Here is a 15,540-nt window from a genome sequence, read left to right on the forward strand (position 1 = left end):
CTGTTTCTAAAAACTCTTGCGTTCAACTGGTCATCAGGAGAATTTTCACAATATGACATGGTATGATAAAATATAACACCCTTCACACACAAAACACACACACACACACCTGCATGTTCACGTCATCTAAAGCCAATCCAACACTGACCACCCGCTGGCCAGCCTCAAAAGCGGCCTAAACCGGGCACGGCTTCACCCACGGGCCTGGCCTACCCGCCACGTGTGTGTCTGGAGCTACAACTCAACTAACATTCGACTGGCCTGAGCGCCCCAGACACAAGAAAAAGGACATGCTATTAGGCAAGGCACAATGGAGAGAGATTTACAGTAGACGGTTGCCATGACAACCGTTACACATTTAAACCGTCTTCAGAGGAGTGATTAGGGAGGGGAGGGATATTCATTTGAGACTTGGCCTGGACCGCATCCCACTGACTCCAAACCTGACATGCATCTTGCTTGTCATGTTTCAGCTGGTGAAAGTGAAAAAGTGAGAGTGAAGTGATTGTCATTGTGATACACTGCAGCACAGCACACGGTGACACAACAAAATGTGTCCTCTGCTTTTAACCCTTGGTGAGCAGTGAGTGGTCATGACCGGCGCCTGGGGAGCAGTGTGTGGGGATGGTGCTTTGCTTAGTGACACCTCAGTGGCGCCTTGGCGGTTCGGGACTGAAACCGGTACCTTTTGATTACGGGGCCGCTTCCTTAACCACTAGGCCACCACTGTCCCTGCTGTATTGTGCTAGGTGCATAACTAGCTCAACCTGGTTTTATATTTAGCATATGTTTTCTGCCATCATAATCAGATTAATCTGATTCATTTATACTATTGCATAAGTACAAATAATGATAACATATGCAATTATTATTATTAACAATACTATTAATAAAGATGTTAAAAGTAAATGGTTACCAAGAATAAAACCAACCCATTGGAGGAATTGATGGCTATATGTGGCTGTGCGTAGTGCTGAGCAGTTGTGTCCCTGGTAGCGGGGTGTACAGTTCCAGTCTGTGCCTGTGCTTAATTGTGGTTAAACGCACAACAAATGTCACGTCAGTCCAACAGCGTCATTCTGGCCCGATCGTCTGCAACGCAGTCCACATGAAGCAGAGGTCCAGGCTCGGTCCGTCCTCTGAATTGTACTAGGCTACTGATAAAATACGACTGATAATATGATCTTCGTTAGTTACCCTGTTCAACGTGTGAAGGTTTGGAGGCGCTGGGGATCACATGGCCCAGGATATGTTAGCTGCGTGTTCCTTGGCTTTCATGCGCAACACCGCTATGCTGGAGGACCGGCGTTCCAGCTCGGGTTTGGTCTCGAACGCAGCGTGCCCGCTGGGCGCCGGTGCCAGGAGGGAATCCGCAAAGAAGTTGTTGAGGGAGACGTGGTTGACGCCGAACTGGTTCTGCTGGTGGTTGGGGAAGCCCACGTAGCCGTGGTCGCTGGCGCACGGGGAGTGGGGGTACGGCGAGGTGACGCACGGCGAGGTGACGCACGGCGGCGAGCTTCGCGGGATCATGCACGAGGACATCACCGAGCCACCGGGAGAGGGGCTCGTCCACAGGTTATTGGGAATCTGCAGGGGGGGATCATATACGTTACAAACCATTTTTTCCCTACTCTATGTCCGCAGCGCATATATGTAACTCTGATCTTTGTCAATTTCGTTCCAACAAATACACTGAAACAAAACAAGCCTCGGTCTTATCATGCTTCAAGAACCAAGGTATGTACCCCAAATCTGCCTTTTCGTTTCTCACTATTCCACATAATAGGAAACCTCAGAGAACTTTATTAAAGGAGATGGCTTTATTTCATGTTTATATGGGAAACATGTGAGAAGAAACTAAATATCTTCAGTGGCATTCGAGAGGATGGAAGCCAGAGCTCTGAGGTCCCCCAAAACCCTCAGACCTGAATGAATGAAGCTATTTTGACACGAGAAGTGAATAATGTACCAAACTGATCAGTTTTCATCTTACAGATGTATGAAGTCATCTTTCAATGAAGTTGTTATTATCTGTGACGGAGGACAATAAATCCAAATCTGAATGTGGATTTGCTCCCCTTCCACCCAAGACCCTTAAATGGCCCACAGTGGTGGGAATGACATGATCATGGGCTATCATGATATGTTGCCCGCGATTACATCAAAGCAACGTTGACTCCGAAACACGCGGTATATTGCAGTTTCAAAAAATCTCCAAGAGAAAATCCCTGCATGTGTTTTCCCCATCAGCTTAAACCCAAACCCAGGAACAGAGGACACATCACAGCATATTGCCGGATCGAATTATTGTCCCACCCCTTGCGCAGATGGATGGATGGATGGTTTCAGCGCTAAGGTCGTTTTTTAGACATAAAACAAAGTGCACACTGCCATTCAAAACAATCATTTTTCCCCCTTCAAACCGATATGAAAGTGGTCAAAACTCCCAGTGCAGACATTGTTCATGTTGTACACGACTCTGGTAGCTGGAACATCTGCATACATGCAGAGAGGAACGTCATCAGGGAGTTCCAGCTCATTAACGCAAGTCTGTCATTTTAATACGTTCATTCAAGAAGCAAAAAAAACAAAAAAAACGTGGGTTCGACTACGTAATTATCCTTTTTTTCTTTTTTGCGAGTGTGATGTGTGCTTTCTCATTTGAAACTAATCTAATGTTTTAAATTCTAATCGGTAGTGCAGATGTTTTGTAGACGCGATAAAGTCACGGCTCCAGGGTATTAATAGTAAAAAGTGGCCGCGCTCTTGCCTGGGAGTATCCGTCTGTCCGCGGCAGCACCGAGATGTCGTAGGCCGCGGTGAAGTGGCTCTTGGCCTGCTGCAGCTGCCCGTAGCGCTCCCGCTTCCTCCACTTCGCCCTGCGGTTCTGGAACCACACCTGGATCCGCACAGGAGAGCATGGTCCATAACCCGGCGCCCACATGCCAGCCCTCATTAGATTCTGCGCATGCGCACTAGCGAGGAGCGCTATAAACGTATTTCTACTCCATCTGACATAGCTGTTAAAAGTTAACATTAATCCGCTCACTTTTGCATTCGTTCTGCTTATTATTGGTGTTTGAAATTAAACTGAAATACAAGCATTAGTAAATGTTAACCTCTGTAGCATCGTCGTGTTTAAAAGTATTTAACCTCGTACAGCGTTACGAACTGTGGACGATCGCACTGAACATTTGTGTAAATTTGGGCGTGAAGTGACCTGCACCCGGGCCTCCGTCAGCTCCGTCCTCATGGCGAGCTGCTCCCGCACGTACACGTCCGGGTAGTGCGTCTTCTGGAAGACCTTCTCCAGCTCCTCCAGCTGCGCGCTGGTGAAGGTGGTGCGGTGGCGCCGCTTCTTGCTGCTGGTCACGTTGCTGTCGCACTTCTCCGCCGCCTCGTCCGGGTCGGCGTCCTCCGAGGCCGCGGCGGCCGGGGACGCGCCGAGGGCGCAGCAGTTCTCCAGGGGCCGGGAGAGGTCGGGGTGCAGGCCGTCCTCCTCGCTTTTCGCCGCGCAGTACTTTGCTGTGGATGGAGGAAAAATAAAAAAAAAAAGTTCAATTTCTGCAATGTTTAATGATAAATAAAATCGTAATTGGATTTGTTTTTTAATTCATGAATGATAAAAACTTTTTTTTTTTTAATAACAAATGTTACAGGATATTATTTTGTATTTCATGTGCCATTAAGGCGACGCGCTATAAATCCATTTAAATCATTGAAAGGTGTCAAAGCCAACACACACTCGGGACGTGAGACACTGCAGGGACACAAACTGTTACTGTAATTCAAAGTTGAAGGTTTATCTCATCAACCAGAACTAACTCGACATAAATATAAAATGCAGCCACCACTTCAATAGCAACTCGTGTATAAAATGATAGTATTTGATAATGATAATATGAGTTCTGTGCGTGTGTATAAAAGAATGGGCGTGTTCGCGGGGTCCTCACCGTTCTGCGAGTCGCACGGGGACGTTCGCTCCAGTCTGGCGTGGCGCTCGCCGTTCTGCAGGCTGAAGGCCTGCGCGCACTTCGGGGAGCTCTTGTTGTAGTACTGCGCGCCGTCCAGGCCCTCCATCACCTGGTCCATGTAGTACTCGCCGCCCTTGATCGCCGGACTCTTCATGTACTCCATCATGGCGCCGCAGAGGCGGGCGAGAAGAAGGCTCCTCGGCTCCTGCGCGTACGTGTCCGGAGAAAGTGGGCTGCGCAACTTTAAATATGGAGGGGTCCAAAACTCCACCCCTGCGGGATCATATTCACCCGAGCCGGCCCGCAAACCTTATCAAACCAACTAGTTGCATCACATTTCTTGCTTTTATCTTCATTACTATTCAGATTAATAATACTTAGAATGTTGGTGTTGTTCTATTGTGAAGAATACAGACAGTGAACTTTTTATTTATTTTACTTAAAAAAAACTTACAGGCCGTTGTTTGGACACGTCAACCATTAATTATTAATAACAATAAAATTATATTTAATGTTAGTATTGTTGATGTTAGGATCATATTTATTATTAGTTATTAGTTATGAGTAATCTAATATTATTGTTGCTCTTGTTGTTATTACTACTGCTACTATTATTTTTCGTGTGTTTCGGTTCTACTTTATTGTCATTCTTGTTTTCTTCTCTGCATATTGATCGTTGTATTTGAAAATATGTTAATGTTAATGAGTTCCGTTCCGCCAGCAAGTCACCATCCGCACTTTACTCTAAATCGTAAATTCGTCGTCATGTTCTGAATTGGTGTTATAACCCCGCTGCTTTTCTTTTGAAAAGATTATAACAGGCGGTTTTGATATTTTCCTACAGAGTGAGAATTTTTTTTTAAATCTGAATATTTTCTGGGTTAAAATCCCGCAGAAGGCTGCGAGTCTCTGCTAATCGTGTTAAAATAAGAATCTGGGGAACTTTTCAACTTGGTGAAAGTCTCGCTTCTGCCCAAAATCACGCGAATCTCACTACTGAATATCTATGTTTAAATGTAAAAAATAAAAAAAGATAATGCGGCACTGTACTTATATAGTCTACTTTTCAGCATGACTTAATGAATATGGGTCTCATATTATGGCCAGTGCAAAACTCATAATAATACATTTATTTTACTTAATTAATAACAATGCGACCGACGTCATTATAATCATAATATTTTTTTATTTTATCTTATTTACAGGCCAGTAAAAAAAATATATATATTATAACACCTACTATGTAACTTTACTGCACTCCGTTTAAAACGTCCGGCGAACACACGAGAAAAAAGAAGAAGCAAAAGAAGTAAAAGCCAAATGAATCTGGCCGCTCTGAAGTAGCGGGATGGAGGGGGCGAGCTGACCCGCACCGGGCGCCGCGCTTGGCGTTCCGTCTGGTGGCCAATTGCTGCAAATTAAAATCCCAAAATAAAATGCAATAAATCCGACGTATTACTGCCGTGCGTGGGGATGGATGGCAGATGCTGACACACGTTTACCACTCCGGGGAAGAAAAGTTGCTGAAACCCTTACGAGGGTGATCCATCTTCTTCATCTGCTTGTAGAGCTAATCCATTATACCCCGACTGAAAAATTAGGATCAAATCCAATTTCTTTAACGAACTATTTGGAGACCCTGTATATTCGTTTTGATCACGCCGTTAAAATTACACTAAAAAATTAAAATGAGATTGCTTTTTTTTACTAAGAATTCTCACTGTGCGCCTTAATTCTATCCTTCTATGTCCTCATCTTTCTCAGCGCAATATCTAACATGACGGATGTTACTAAGTGATCAGGAGAAATACTATCTCTGGGTACTGTAAATAGGGCAATTTGAAGCTAAAAAGTAAAAAAAATTGTTTTTTTTACTGAGGCCACTGATACACCAAGTGCAGTTCTAGGGTACGGAATCATGTATTCATGCACAAAAACTTTGATGACTGGGCTAATACATTATTGACAGACAAATAGTAACAGGGATACATCTTTCCTTTATTTATTTTTTACTTAAGGTGAGCTAAAATAAATATATATTTGGAATTATGCAGAAAACTGGATTTTTTTCAGGTGCCAAGATGTTACAGGTACAAAAGAGCAACTCTAAAAAGAGCATTTTTAGAAACAAAGCAAAAAATAAATAAATCTCATTGCTTGTCATGCCAGAAGTACGCAAGGCCATAGAAATGTAAAAATTTTATATGGACCCAGGGGTAAAAAAAACAAAAAAAACACTAATGGGGTTCAGTTTTTAGATGGCCGAGTGTGGGTAACATCAAATATTTGTTGACCTGAGCCAGAGTGATCCAATTATGCTTTAATGGACAAAACAGGAACAGTGTATCCATATATTTACCCAGAGTACGATAATGTCACAAATGTAAACCAGGCGTTCACAATAGGCCTCGTTTCGCATCATTTACGTGCCGAGTTGATTAGTTTTAAATGCCCTCTCATGATGGTATATATATATAACGCCACTGTTTAAAGACAAGTGTCCAAAACCATGTTCATGTGACATCAAAGCTTCCATGGCATTGAAACCCTACATGTGATGTTAAGTGCTTTATGAAATTAGTCCAATTTAAGAGGGAGCAGAAGGACATTTCATCATCCCATCATGCCTGCCAATGTCTTTGCCTCGGAAAGGACAGGTTGAAGTACACCATGTCAGTCACCCATGACCCCACGGGTCACTTAAGTGATTAAACAGATAATAAACCATTGGCGTGAAGAGACAGAGGCATTTGGGTGACCACAGCTAATGCCGACGCCCCTCTGTCAGTGAGTGTGGTGTAAGGTGGCCCTATTCTTGTCAAAAGGGGCTTTAACACGACACATGTTTATTTCCCCTCCAATGTGTTCATGGGTAATTAAATAAAATGCAGATAATTAGAAAGCCAAACAAAGCCATGTTAGCTTTTATTGCCTAACCCAGCACGTATCTGCAGCGGCGATATCTTCAGCGGCTCGGGCGGATCCCGCAAGTGGGATGAATTACGTCCAGGCCGTCCCCAAAGAGGGAAGAGACCAGTAATTGCCAGTTCTGTCAAGACTTTTCAGCTCAGTGTGGAGTTTAAGCGGAATTGAACACATGACCAAGGCGCAGTGTGTGTTAAAAAAGCCCAGCAACCTTCCGCATGAATGCAGCAGGTTTCAGCATCAGCGTGGAGAAGCATTCCTCCCATCGGGAGGGCAAGGTGCCACCAGCCCCGAGTCGAAGCCTAAACATAAGCGGGCGACACGGGCGTGCGGCAGACAGGGCCGGCAGGCCGCGCGCATTTCCTAACGGGGTGCCAGCCTCTCCAGCCACGCTTATTTGTTTTTCCTCTGATTAACTTATCATTTCCAGGCCAAGGATCAGCACTACTCTCTGCACAGGGACAGCCAGAGAGGGCCCACCACAGCGGTGCACATACACACACACACACACACACACACACACACACTATCCCAAATCGCCCACCAAGTTGCCCTGATCCACAATCTAATAAAGGACAACAAATACTTTAACGGGAAGATTAGCATACGCAGATTAAAGGCATTATCAGCACTTTCACTCTAGTAAACACCAATGAAAAAAAGCAGATTTTCGTTCACGAGTCACAGACGTTGGTAATTGATTTAGTTTTTAAATAATAAAAATAAAAAATATATATTAACCACACTCATTAATAAGCATTAGTAAACATATATTACATGGTGACAATTGTCTTTTATTCTAAGGCAAACAAAAAAATGCAGCATTGATTAAGAGTAAATCTGGTCCTCATTGGCTTGCCATTGGTGAAGTGTTTTGGTCTTTGCACCGTTCGTTACCCACCCCGGTTAAAGTCCAGGAGTAATAGACATTTTGGATAAAAAATATAAACATATTCTAAAGGTCTGCAGGTATTTTGGCTATAACCTCATCCAGTGCCTTCAGCTCGCTTTCAAGGGAGGAAGCAGGAGAGCATTTTTCAGGTTGAAACAACAGCTGCAAGGAATTTTTAAGCATCTGATATCAACTGGTTGTACGGGAAGGGCGGGGGAACGCGGGGAGAACGAAATCACACCGGAAAACATGTTGAGATGCAGATATACAAATACGACAAGGTAGACTCGGTCAGGATGGCACATGCTCGTATGCTGTTTTACTTGAACACTTTGTCTCGCTTCTTGCCTCCTCCCCATCCGCCACTGGTCTGGACGGGATTGTCCCGGAACGAGAGTCGCTCCTTTCTTAACGGTTCAGAGGGAATTCTTGTGGGAGGTGGAGCTTCGTTTCCTAGAACAGAAAAAAAAAAAGGATTTTTTAATTACCGTGGATCTTCAAAATGCGTGCAGCAGCCACCCCACCTTTCACACAACTACCCACCCACAGTCAAATCTCTTCCAGCTCCCGGGCTGCGGCGAACGCCGGGACCCTCACCCCTGCCCCTGCGCCGCCCGCTGTATCAGAAAGGCGGCTCCATTCCACACGGGGCTTAGTGCAAATCTTTACAAACACAGGGAACAAAGCGAGCCTTCTCCCCAGGCTGATGCGTTCCACGTGTGGAGCCCAAGTGGCCGCTCTCGCAGGACCCCCGCCAGGGCCGGCCGAGCAGCGGGGACGGGCACAGGGGGGGCCAGGGTACTCTACAGGTGACCCACCGGCCCGAATGCCAGCACGGCAAGAGGCAACGCTCGACAACAGATGGAAGCCTATCACATAGAGTGCCGAAGCGCATTTCGTGACATGTCTCAAATCGCAGGGGTTATAGATTTATCACGAAGCGCTTGAAAGAAATAATCATTTGATGCAACTGGAACACATATAAGACCACAAATGTTTCACTTAAACCACTGCGACTAAACAAATTGTCTTCAGCTATTTGCCTCCCATTAGATTCACATGAGGACAAAATTGAGGTCCCAGATATGCAGCCGAAGCGGCCGCCTGTGAGCGCGCAGTGAAAAAAGTATTTGTGGGTCGGAGAAAATGCGCTGTATGGCAACGCCCCGGCATGAGGTTGGGTATCGTGTTGCCGCAGGTTATGAAAGTGTTTACAGAGTCCCTGGCGGTGTCCTTAAAGCATGAGGCCGGGTGCAACCACACCGTGCCCGAGCACTGAAGCACTAAAGCGCTGATTTTAATCTGCACCACTTAAGCCTGCGACTTCGTTTTCCTTGCGAGGAGGGGGCGGCCTGCTGTTAAACGCCCCCTCGGGCCGCGGCCCGGGGGCCAGGGTTTTTAAAAAAAAATGATTTATGTTCAGGTGAGCTGGCAACAGCCATGAAATCCAGTCACCGGAATAAATGGTGCAGATTACACTGGTATTGAATTATATGAGTTCTGTGTGTATACGCGTGTGTGTGTGTGTGTGTGTGTGTGTACATACATTGGTTTTAAGAGGACTCTGGCGGTGCAACGAATGCGCGGAGAGATAAGTCCAGCACAGAGACTTCAATGTTCTGCCGTGTTTTCCCAGGCTGGTGCCAGCACTACCTGTAAACTGTGCTGCGTCCTCGTGGATCCCATTTGGAAACTGTCATCTGAGTTTAATTTGACCCCATTAGGAGAAACTGTGTTGGCCTTCATGGCCCTTCGGTGGCGGTGCAGCGAGTGCCTGTCTGCTGAATCCTGCCCGTCTCTATCTCTCTCAGTAGCATCATTGTCAGTCTGCCTGCTGGCCAGGATGCCCCCCCTGACAGTAGGGCCAGTCATGCCGGACTGACTGAAAGGGCGTTTTCACCCACTTCCTGCTGACAGAGTCATCCCATCTGCCCCCCACTCGACCTTGCACTGCCTGAACCCAGAAACAAGGCCAATAGTGCACTTTACAAGCCACACACACACATCTCATTTGACACATTCTTAGTTGACCTGAAACTGATAAGTATCTATCTATTGTTATCACTGTTGATTATTTTGAAAAATAATTTATTTTATATGAACATTTTTATTGTAACATCTTTCCATTTTTGTTCCCTGAATTCTGCTATGAACTAGTTGTTTTTTTGTGTTATAATGCTGTACTTTAGTAGGACTAAATAAGGCTTGATGCATGGAGCATCTTACCAAAGTAACACCACATCTTCAGTATTATCAGAAATGGAAGTTAGTGAAGAGACTGGGTGAGTAGTTCTACCTCCATTAGGAACAGCTATTTCTTTATTTATTTCAGAAAACCCCAAAGCTGACTCAAAGTCTAAATGAGATAAATGGATCAACATAAACCTAAACAAAAGTCTAAAATGAAATAAAAAAGTTACAGTTCAGTGATTAAGATCAAATTCCTGACTCTTTTGATGCAAAATGAGTAACTCTCTGAATGTGGGTTAAAAGCGTACTTGGATGTTCAGCTGAGTTTCTCCGAACCGGAGTGTTTCCTTTCTGAGGGACTTCAGCAGCACCGGGCCACAGTCCCATTGATGGGTCTGGAAGATGTCTGGAACTTGGAACAGCCTGAAAACATGTAAACACACACACACACACACAGAAATTCACACAGCCTGTGGCATTTGTGAATCTATGACATCACAGTAAGGTGAATTGTGGGTATTGATGGATTGTAAGTGATGAATAAAGGAGAATGTGAAGATAAGCAGACAGACAGTTGACAAGCTGTCAGCAGCAGAGGGAGGAGTGAAGTTAAATAAGCGCTCTCACCACAAGCTGCACCCTTCCTCCCCTCAGAACGGCAGAATCCATCTCGGGGAGGAAACGCTCGCTGCAAGAGCACAGGTTACCATAGTTACAGTCACACAAAGCTACCGTCTCCATCACGACCAGCGCACTTCAGTCTGCCGTGTCACCTGGGGGACAAAGGTGAGGGGCGGGTGGCAGCGGAGCTCCAGTCTGACTGGTCGGCCTGTGCGTAGGATCCCCTTCGCTCAGCTCTCGCCTCACCGCCGGCCTCCTGCTCCGCCTGGCGAGCTGCGTTTGACATAAAACATCAAACAAACGTCAGACGGGATTATTTCTGTTCGTCTGTCACAATCACTTAAACCTTCACTGTGCCATGTGTGGAAAGGGACAGAAAAAAAAAACTAGACAGGGTGGGAACTCGAGGAAAGCCTCCTACAGAATCGGAGAAGGAACGTCTCTGCGCGGTGGCCGGCCACTTAATGGATGAAATAAACAGTTTAGAGAGGGGGGCGCAAGCAGCTCAAGACAGCGTCCCACGGACAAATAAACAAACATGCCAATGCGGGCGGACAAGAAAAGAGTCAGAGGAGGTAAGAAGAGAAAAAAAAAAAATGCAACAGTGAGCTTGCTGAGTCTCTGCAGATCAGGGTGTTTATGCTGGGGTTTAAGGAGGCCGCGTGCTGGCAGGAGTTCAGAGGAGCATTACTCTAACAATCCGAACGGGCAGTTGACAAGGGCCTGTTTTTTAGGGAGGAAAGGCCCTTCAAGGGCCCTAATTTAAATTATTTTATTTTATTTTTTTAATGGGATGCGATGTAAATCTTTTTTTCCTTCTTCTTCTTCATTTTCTTTCTGTTTCTGCTTCGGAGGAAACAGGCACGTGATTTACGGCCGCGCGGATTTTACACGATGAGGCCGTAATTTAAAGTAAACACTGCCCCGCTCAGCCGAGAGCCGGACGGCCGAAGATGCGTGTGCACTGATAACGGCTTTTGACAGGCCGGCACTGGAACTAATGAGGCATTTATTTAACTCATTTTCATGGTTTTGTCTAACAGAAGAGGCCAGAGAAGGTTTATTGCTTACAGTTGTCACGGGTTAATTGCAAATCCAATAAAAATGTCAAATGATTAATTTGTCCCCAGAGGCTGAGTGGACAGAAAGCAATGTTCACACTAATGGTTATAAAATAAAGAGCGTGCTCTTTAAAACCAGCTTGTCTGTTTTAAGGAAACAGTAAAGAAATGCTGAATATGCTGAATGCTGAATATACCCTTTCATCTCAAAACAGGGCTGTCCGCTATTTAACTATTATTTTACATTTTTCTTCTGCTTTTTATCAATAAAACAATTAGTGTAAAGTAATATAACACCTGATCACCACACCTCAGAAAGCGAGGCACAGACATAACATATAATTGAATTAAACAAACCTCCTGTATATAATGTCAGTCAAGCAAATTATTAAAATACGTGATCAGTTTCAGTAAAAACATAGTTCAATTCAGTTGAATAAAAAACACATTTTTCATTCATCTCCCTGACACTTGTTACTCATCCTTAAGTATCCAACTGCTTATAAATTGTACGTGTAGCATTAACATAGTTAAGAGGCCTAGGCACACGCAATGACACACACTAACACACACACACACACACACACACGTGTCCCCTGTCCACTGCCAGGGGCCTCAGGATGTCAGGGCCCAGGAGTCATGGCTGTTAGACAGGCTCTTAAGCACATTAGCTGGCCTGGAGGTCACAGTGGAGCCCATCGCCCTATCAGAGAATCAAAGAATTGACTTATTCAGGCCACCACTCAGCTCCCTCTCACAGCCGGAAAAGCAGAGTAGAGCCGCGGACCCCCTAGAGAGACACTTCTATCAGAAAGCAGGTACACACACCACACACATCCACACAGCAAAACTGAAGTTAGGTCAAACACAGTTGATGCCGAACAAGAAATGAACAGGGCAATTAAAATTTCAAATCTCTACAACAAACCCAAAACTGCTGACTCAAAAAAACTTTTTTTAAGAAATTTGAGAGAATTCTTTTTCACAGCTAAAATACAGTTTTGTGTGTTATACATGCGTGTATCTCTGTACAAATGTGTGTAAGAGTGTGGCTGAGTAAGTGTATTTGTGTGTGTGTGTGTGTGTGTGTGTGTGAGAGAGAGAGAGAGAGAGAGAGAGAGAGAGATAGGGGCATGCCCATGGGGCTCAGTGTATGTGAGGTGGCATTAGCAGACAGAAGGGGAAGGTCATCTCTTTTATCGCTAGGCTCTGTCTCCTGCCCTTCTCTGTCTCGGGTCAAACCCTCACCTCCAGAGAGCAACTGCACACGGTCACCCGGCGGTCAGCACATACCCACGTACACACACACACTCATCCTGAATACTGACCTAATACAAATTACTTTACAACCATCCACAATTAATACAATCCAATACATACATACAGCAGGTAGATCTTAATGAAATGAGCTTCAACAACAAGTGTGGCTTTTATCTGCAGCAGGTGGCAGAGTGAACCAACCATTTCGACAACTTAACACTTTGTAAAAATCAATAAGAGGGACATCAAATAAATCAATGTCCTCGAGCACAAATATCCTCAGTTATTAAAATATATTTTCAATATATTAGGAATTGGCCTGCCCAACAGAAAAACACTGGCATTAATAATCATGTATATAACGTCTAATAAAAACAATTCCTTGACAGTTTTTTCCGAGTTCTCGCTCAGCTTTGACTTCTTGACACAAATTTGTTTGAACAGGAGAGCGTTGTCACAGACTCAATCTATTTTAGTGAATTTGCTCATTGTTGGTCCTCCTCCCCTATACCAACATATATAAAAATATCTGGTCTTACACGCATGGCATTATAACTCGGCTCTTGCTCTGCCATAGCTGCTTATTACGTTACGCTGAGGTTCGCCAGATGGCACACACTCTCTCCATTCCTGCAGTGTGTGCAGTTGTACAGGTCAGCTGAGAATAAATGACATGAGATCATCATGTTTGTCAAAAGACATGTAACACCCCTAAAGCATACACACGCATACACACATGCGCACACACACACATACATGTTATAACAAGGGGGAAAATGTAAATTTATCACCAAAAATCATGATTAAGTGTCACCTAAAAATAATGAGTAGCCATACAGCACCCCTTTCCCTCTCTCTCTCTCTCTCTCTCTCTGAGCCGGACTGGCTTGTGCTGCCCGCTCACCCCTGGTGCTGACCTGTAGAAGGCACCAGCTCCGCCCCCCTGGGATGCACACTGCCTCGGGCTCTGCTGCGATCCCCGACAAGGGCTTACGTTTCAGCCGCCGAGTCCAAGACCCCTTCTGGAGGTGATTAGCCCCCCCGAAGCCGTGACAGATTCTTTCCGAGATATCTGAGTCTGTCGTGTTTATTTTACCCAGCCTCTCTTTGTGGATGTGCTGGACATGAAGTAAGCCACTTGAAAATGGGTATCGGCTTACAAACGCCAGGGGACCAGCGGAGGAGATGCAAAAACAGAGGGATGCTTTGCATGAAAGGAGAAAATACTCCCCTTTTCTTTTCTTTTTTTTTTCCGGCACGAAGTGGGGTTCTACCTTTTCCCCTTTCATCTCTTGCATCTCTGTTATCCCAGCCGGTTTCGCAAACGTGCAGGGTTGAAGACAGGAGTCCTTTTTCAGTCTGGAACCCCTCGGTGGCTCACCTCCTCTGTCCTTAACTCAATTTCACACTTCCAGTGCTCTACAAAGCCCTCCTGAAACACAATCATCTTGTTTACCCTCCCTCACCCCAAACAACTTCACGGACGACTATTTACAACCCATCATGTGCATTTAATTTTGCAGAGGGGCACACAAAAGGTAGATACTGTCCATTCGCTGCGTTCAGAGACCTCGCTGTTTACCTCTGGATGTCAGTTGACTGACAAGAGGACTGATGTGTTGACAGCACTTGACATTCGTTGAGCTGTTGTCGTTACGTGCAAAGCGTGGCCTGAACCTTACCTTGAAAGATCTCCCTCCTCTCGGTTCCTCCGGGGGGGACGCTCTGGCCACAGTGACTCTGGAACAGGGCCAGACGGACGTCTGGATCTATAGCAGAGAGAGAAGACGGACACAATCATCCGAAAGCGGCACCAAACACACAAGCGTGCAAGGGGGCCAAGCGCTTGGGGGGGACGGGGAACAAAAGCTTCACTTCCTATTAGGAAAACCTGCAGCTGTACTACAACAAATGACACTCAGGTCTGGATCACAGACTGAGGAACACGATTGGATCTCTGGCATTAGAGCCACGCCGTCCCGGCCCTGATCAAAGCGGGGCTGTGAGTGAACCCAGAGCCGGGCCGGGGCTACCGTCTCTGGGCAACGGCCGCTGAGGTAAGCTAGGCAGAGCAGCAGTTTTTGCGTCAGTCACTTGCGGTAATGAGAAACGTCTCCTGGTCCTGGGAGACTGGGTTGCTGGAACCCAAAACGGTTCGGAAAAGCCATTTCCTGCGACTGCTCTCTGCTTCGAGCCAATGGAACATGACAGGGCAAAGAAAAAGCAAAAGGGAGCTGCTCTCTGTTATGTTTGATTAGGATTCACGAGGAGGAAAGGCCCTTTGCTATTGTGACACGACCACTGACCAAAGAGCCAAAAGGAAAACAATAACAGTCCCATAGAGCAAGGCAGTGTTTGGAAAAGGGGGCTTTTTTCATTAAGGCCATCTTTCCTGAGCCGGGCCCGAGTGCCTCACCTCTGGGGCACGTTAGCTTACATTCCAGCTAATCTTCAATAGCGCTCACATCGGAGCGCAACTCCCTGCAGTCCGGTGTGCATTATACTATAAATATCACTCCATCCAAAAGCATCATAAATCATATATTGGTATGGTGAGATAAAGCTGCCGATTGCTTATTAGCAGTAACACAATCAGGGTCATCCAGAATGACAGAGC

At 45.5% G+C, this 15,540-nt stretch overlaps 2 protein-coding genes across 4 annotated transcripts in view; both read right to left on the minus strand.

Annotated features, from left to right (window-relative positions):
* Positions 1-609: 609 nt before the first annotated feature.
* On the minus strand, positions 610-5,843 carry alx1 (ALX homeobox 1). The gene is made up of 4 exons (XM_028958339.1): positions 3,954-5,843; positions 3,221-3,525; positions 2,771-2,899; positions 610-1,587 (listed from the first exon to the last, which is right to left on the minus strand). The coding sequence occupies exons 1-4, from the start codon at positions 4,138-4,140 to the stop codon at positions 1,234-1,236; spliced, it is 975 nt and encodes a 324-aa protein (XP_028814172.1). The 5' UTR covers positions 4,141-5,843; the 3' UTR covers positions 610-1,233.
* Positions 5,844-5,960: 117 nt separating this feature from the next.
* lrriq1 (leucine-rich repeats and IQ motif containing 1) overlaps positions 5,961-15,540 on the minus strand; it is a 28,631-nt gene continuing 19,051 nt past the window's right edge. For 2 of the 3 annotated variants that reach the window (XM_028958336.1, XM_028958335.1), the window contains 5 exons: positions 14,606-14,692; positions 10,755-10,875; positions 10,609-10,669; positions 10,290-10,404; positions 5,961-8,244 (listed from right to left, as the gene is read on the minus strand). In XM_028958336.1, the coding sequence (XP_028814169.1) occupies positions 8,111-8,244; positions 10,290-10,404; positions 10,609-10,669; positions 10,755-10,875; positions 14,606-14,692 (518 nt within the window). In that variant the 3' untranslated portion in view covers positions 5,961-8,110. Of the gene's footprint in view, positions 8,245-10,289; positions 10,405-10,608; positions 10,670-10,754; positions 10,876-14,197; positions 14,356-14,605; positions 14,693-15,540 lie in introns of those variants that run through there. The other variant, XR_003742877.1, reaches the window with a different exon arrangement.

Source organism: Denticeps clupeoides, chromosome 17 (genome assembly GCF_900700375.1).
Source record: "Denticeps clupeoides chromosome 17, fDenClu1.1, whole genome shotgun sequence".
Classification (NCBI taxonomy): Eukaryota; Metazoa; Chordata; class Actinopteri; order Clupeiformes; family Denticipitidae; genus Denticeps; species Denticeps clupeoides.